Raw genomic sequence first — 5,639 nt, 5'->3', positions numbered from 1 at the left:
TTCATCTGAATCAATTCTATACTAATTCTAATCCAAACTAGATCAATACTAATTATATACTAATTCTAATCAAAATCTATAGCTGATTGAAACTTAAAGGACCACTAAAGTAATGATTGACAAATTGAGAGTTTTTTTCTTAATTCTATTGGCGGTGGTGCATGCGTGTTCTTAGTTGGTGGATTGATTTGTGTGGTTAATTCCATTGACCTCTACTAACTAGCTGTGCCACAATGACCTTACCCTATGTGACTAGTTTGATAGAGGGACTATAGCATTTGAGATCAAGTAACAAGTATGTCCTTAGATGTTGTAAGTTGCAAGTGTGAGTTATCATATCGTGTTAATTACATCCCTATCTTTTGTACATACCGTCCACATCGCTCTAATTTGGTGAGTCAAAAATAGGGTATTCATGTTATATAGCTCATCATATTATTTCAACCCACTGGACTTTCGAATAAATAAAAATAATCTCCTTCTATGTAAGAATTTGTGATAAAAAAAACAACAGTTTTTTGTAAGATTATCTACAATAAAGAAAAAAGGAGAAATACTAAAATGGGCCGCGTGCCAAAACTGAAACCCATGTTGAATTTTCTTGAACTCAAAAAAGTCATTACCTTTAGCAAAGTAAATGGGCCTAGACCACTAGATTAAGTTTAATCCAGTTGAATTACACTTCTTCCTTTCCCCAATTGTGAATTTTGAACTAATTTTTTCTTTTCTTTTTCTTTTTGCAACATTATTAATCTTTGTTTTTTTTCAAACCTTTCCAAATCCAAAAGAAAAAAAAAAACTCCGGGCTTTAATTTAAACTTTAGTAAGATGTATGGGCAAGATCCAGGTAGTATTCTGAGAGCCACTTTGCAATGATCTTGATCTCTCTTTTCCTCACGTGTTGAAGCCATTTTGGATCTTCACTACTTGCATATCTCAAGTCTACATGATGAGCCCCTGTTTCAATACATACACACATTTGTGAGCAATATTACCATTTTTTAGCTCAATAAATAACTCTCTGATTCAAGATTTGAACCACCGACCTTTTTTCGCTACTATAGCGATTATACTCTTTGATATATCCTCTAGAACCCTATAATTCCGATAAAGATTGAGAAAGGATTGTTATTTCATTATTGATAAAAGATAAAAACAGTATGTATAGAGAGGGAATGGAAAGGAAAAGAAGTTACCCTCCACCACTCCAAGGGTCTCTTAAGCCATTAAAGAAGATAATATTACTTCCAAATCTTTTCAAGACCCTTTTGATATTCTGTTCAAAAGAGAGGACTCAAATGTCATTTTGTTCAAGTATTTTTTAAAAATGTTTCAAAATAGAAAAGAATTTTTGATGAATATATAGAAAATGATGGGTACCCACATGTCCACCAAACTCAATAGGTACCCAATTGGGTCTGGGCTGAATGTGAAAGGCATATTGGCAGTAAGTGGCCCTATCATTGAGGCTCCACGAGGAAGCTGGAAACATGCTCTCCTTATTGTTGCCTCCTGTTGGCAGTATCATCTCTGTGCATGCCTACAATGTCATTTCCAAACACAACCAAAATAGACTATTAAACAATCATTTTAAAGGGCGACTGCAATTAACATTCAAGGGCTGGGTCTCAAATACAAATGGTTAAAACAAAAAAGATTTAAAAATTATGCAATTTAAATTAATATTCCTCTCTCATTTTACAAGAAATAATATAAAAAAATAATAATTAAGGAGGCCAACAAAAATTTTTTGTTAAATTCAAATGTGAAAATAAGTTGCTTTTGCTCAAAAATGGTAATACTTCACTAAGACGCATACCATCAATGCCAATTAGATAACAGTCAGATTGGTCTTCTCACTTATACGAGAAATAAGAGCATCAATAACAAGGTGTTTCATATGAAATAAAAAATCAAAAAAAAAACAAAAACAAAAAGGGGCATGCAAAAATGATTAAGATAAGGAAATCCAATTTTGACGCTTTTGGTTGCAAAGAGATAATCATAATTATTAAGAATTAAGAATGATTAAAAGGACAAAGCTTAGCATGTGAAAGAACATGCATTTCTTGGATACTCTCTTTCACATGCTCTCTCTTTGTTATAACTTTGAAAAATATGAAAAGAAAAGAAGTTGAGGTATATGATAGTATTCATCCCTACCTTATTTTGTGTATGTGGATGAGTTAGTGGAGAACATTTACATTACGTGTAATAGGATGTATACAAATTTAATTACAAAACTTGTAGGAGAATTCTCATTTTTAAAATTTATATTTAAAAAAAGGTTTATTTTTAACTAAAATTAAAAAAATTACAACATTCACTTTAATTAATTAACAATTATAATGTTTAATTAATTTTATTTTGTTTTTAGTTGTAATATACCATCTAATAATAGATAATGGATATGATTTTAATAATTTATATCTATGATAAAATGTTATTAAGTATATGAAATTTATCTGAAGTTAGAAACTTAAAAACGTTCATAACTCTCGTTGTCATGTGAAAAAAGCAAACTTACAACACGAAATCCTTTTTTCTTTAATTTTACCATGTTTTGTTAAATGTTAGTATTAGTAATCAAGGAGAGACTAATCTATAATTTGTTAAGTACCTACCTGCCATGACCATCCACCAAGGCCGTGAGGATCTGAATTATTGTCAAGATCGAAACACGTAGCAGTTCCACTGTGGTTATAGTAGACACTAGCCGCACCGTATAACTTCGCGAACGTATCATTTCCAGTCGTTGGATCATCAATCGCTTTGCACATCTATAATACAAAGGCAAAAAGTGCGTTTGTATGGAAAATTATTTAATTAATTTATACATTTCAGATATAAAAAAAAAAGGATCATCAATTAATAGAATAAAAAATTATAATAACTTATTTAATTGAGCCAATAATTCCAACAATTAGAAAATTATTAATTATTTGTTTCCAATTTATTTTTTATAAAAAAAATGAATTAAATAATTAATTGGTACCTGTTTGACTGGATGAGGTGGCAAAGGATTTAGAAAATTAGACGAAGTTGGATAATCTGTCATGGCTGTGTAGGTCCATGCAGTGTAAAGCCAACTCTCCAAAGATCCTGCACTAATATAATTCCTGTAACAAGAAAAAGAAAAAGCATTTAATAATTAATTAATTAATTATTATTAATTGGAGAAACCTAAGCAAATATACATATATTTAAATGGACTTACTTGCATATTTTAAAAGCTTTTCTGAGCTTTTCAAGTCCTCCAGGTTGGCTTGCTGTGTCTTCAATTTTTTGCCATGATCCTTTTATTACTTTGTAGCAGTTCTCGCTCTCATTCTGATTTCCATTTCCACACGTAATTAAAACAATAAATTAAATAATTTTTAAAGAAAAATGCTTGCTCTTTTTAGAAAATACTTTCAAAATAAAAAAATTTAATAAATACATTTTCAATTTATTTATGACAGTAGTTACCGATATAGACTATGATTAACATATATAGATTGATCACTTGTTTTTTTATATTTTATTAATAAAATTACAAAATATATGAAGTTTTTATAATTTAAAATATTTTCATAATTTTATTAAAAAAAAATAAGATGGAGCTCTAATTTATATTATAATCGCTAAGGAAAATAATAATTGAAATGTTTAAAAAATATGTAAAGATATATAGGAAGTAAAGTCTTATCTAATGGCATCAAATATTGGTTTATGTGGTTGAAAATTGACCTTATCTTAAATGCCATCGTCCTAATAATGTCTTTTAGCTATTACATATAGAAAATGAAGATGTAATATATAATGTCTTTTAGCTACTATATTTAATATATGGAGAAAAGTGAAAATGCAAATTTAAGAGAGAGAGAGAAATTACCCTAAAGTCATTAGTAATAATACTATTGAAGCTGTATGGAGAAGTGATATTCACAAAGCCAAGAATTGGAGCAGAAGATGCCAAAGCTCCAATAGTAATATGAGGATATTTTAACCTAAACCAAGCTGCTAACACTGCAAAACCAAGAAAAATACAAATTTATTTAATTTCTCAAACTTCCCATCTCAAAATCATCAAAAATTATAAATAATTAATTAATTAAACAGAATAAAGACAACAAGAAATGTCATACTTCCTCCATAGGAACCTCCGAAAACCACCACAGGAGACTCAGTTGCAGACAAATTATTCTTTAAATCAGTCATTAGGGTTGCATAATCAGCTAGTGCTTGAGTTGAAGTCAGATAACCAAGAGTACTTGCATTGCTGTAAGCAACTTTTTTATCTCCTCCAAAAGGTATAGATTTTCCATAGAACCTATGCTGCAAATTAATTAATTAATTACATAAAACTATGAAGTTTTCTATTATATAAGAGGTTTCAAAGAGATCAAGATTTGAATTACCTCAATAAAAACGAGAAGGGCATTGAAATGAGGAGCAATATCAAACATAAACCCAGTATTTTGAGCAAACCATTCAATGTCTCCTTCATTTCCTGTGTACAAAAAGATTGGAGCATTCTTTTTTGGGCCTCCCCAAAATGTGTCATTAATCAAATATCTTTCTTGAAAAGTATGGTAGCTTTCTGGGTTGAAATTGAAGTGATCAAGAACTTGAGTAAAGAATTTTTCTTTGTAAAGCCCATTTGAGGTAGAAGAAGAAAGAGAGGTTTTCTGTGATTGAATGCTTGGAGAAGGGAATCTTGGTGTGAAATTAGCTGATGAGATACTAAAAAGCAATAGAAAGAAGAGGAAAGTTTTCATTGTTTCTAATTAATCTTGGAAAACTGTACTGGTATCTAATGTGTAGCAGGTGAGAAATTTGGTTTATATAGACAAAAGTGAAAAGAAACTTCTGTGAGAGAGAGAGAGAGAGAGAGAGAGAGAGAGGGTAAAAAGAAGAGATTCAATTGCTTGTGTAGAACAAGCATATGGAGGTTGGAATTGATATATATATATATAGATAGATATAATTTCAGGTATACTCATCACCACATGACATGCATAGAGAAAAAGTCATTAGCTTTTTTCCTAACACTAACAGCCTCTTCTTTGTCGTTTGAAAGAACTTCTTCTTCCTCTTTGTCGTTTTGAAAGAGCTTATTCTTTGATCGTTTGGTTTTTTGCATTTATCTTATTCTTAAAATTATTATTACTCGACCATTTTTGAATCACCCATTTTTTTTTATTTTTGGGTAAGTTCTGATTTATGGGATTTTCTATTTCAAATTTGAATTATCGGCAATTTGAATCTATTATTATTCCCATTTCTCATATCTCAACAGAAAATAGATAAAATAGGAATATTTATTCAACAAATATCTAGAAAATAGTTCTAAACTCTAGGAATATTCACTGTTGCAAAAAAAATTCAGATTTTAAATTGGCCAATTATTTAAAATTTACTCATAAATCAAAATTTGTCATCTCTTAAAATACCCAATATCTTTTACTAAATTCAAATATTTTGAAGATTGATTTTAGTGCATTTATGTGTAAATCAAATATAGAACCTAAATTACAAAAGAAGAGTTGAACAAAAAAAATAACGTGACACCTAAATCATGGATATTGAAATTTATCAATTTTTATTTGATTCAAATATCTAAGTTAAAGATTTAGATTTTAACAATTAGGGGAAGT

General features: G+C 29.4%; 1 protein-coding gene across 2 annotated transcripts; it reads right to left on the bottom strand.

Moving 5' to 3' along the window:
- Positions 1 to 461: 461 nt before the first annotated feature.
- Positions 462 to 4,931, bottom strand: LOC105635875 (uncharacterized). Of its 2 annotated transcripts, none has more exons than XM_012218999.4 (10): positions 4,401 to 4,931; positions 4,128 to 4,317; positions 3,875 to 4,008; positions 3,218 to 3,330; positions 2,996 to 3,119; positions 2,625 to 2,780; positions 1,385 to 1,540; positions 1,197 to 1,276; positions 1,047 to 1,096; positions 462 to 957 (listed from the first exon to the last, which is right to left on the bottom strand). In XM_012218999.4, the coding sequence occupies exons 1-10, from the start codon at positions 4,758 to 4,760 to the stop codon at positions 821 to 823; spliced, it is 1,500 nt and encodes a 499-aa protein (XP_012074389.1). In that variant the 5' UTR covers positions 4,761 to 4,931; the 3' UTR covers positions 462 to 820. The 2 variants fall into 2 exon arrangements, with proteins under 2 accessions (XP_012074389.1, XP_020535644.2); XM_020679985.2 differs by having other exon boundaries at positions 4,128 to 4,312; positions 4,401 to 4,533.
- Positions 4,932 to 5,639: the final 708 nt, after the last annotated feature.

Source organism: Jatropha curcas, chromosome 2, assembly GCF_041381405.1.
Source record: "Jatropha curcas cultivar XTBG-Jc1 chromosome 2, XTBG_Jcur_1.0, whole genome shotgun sequence".
Lineage (NCBI taxonomy): Eukaryota > Viridiplantae > Streptophyta > Magnoliopsida > Malpighiales > Euphorbiaceae > Jatropha > Jatropha curcas.
The sequence above is the reverse complement of the archived record's forward strand: the minus strand, read 5'-3'. Positions and strand labels throughout refer to the sequence as shown.

Coding starts and splice junctions, on each gene's coding strand:
- LOC105635875 (XM_012218999.4), bottom strand. CDS start 4,760: ATGAAAACTTTCCTCTTCTTTCTATTGCTTTTTAGTATCTCATCAGCT. Junction 2,781..2,995: donor CACCTCATCCAGTCAAACAG/GTACCAATTAAT, acceptor TTTGTATTATAG/ATGTGCAAAGCGATTGATGA. Junction 1,277..1,384: donor CTATTGAGTTTGGTGGACAT/GTGGGTACCCAT, acceptor TCTTTTGAACAG/AATATCAAAAGGGTCTTGAA.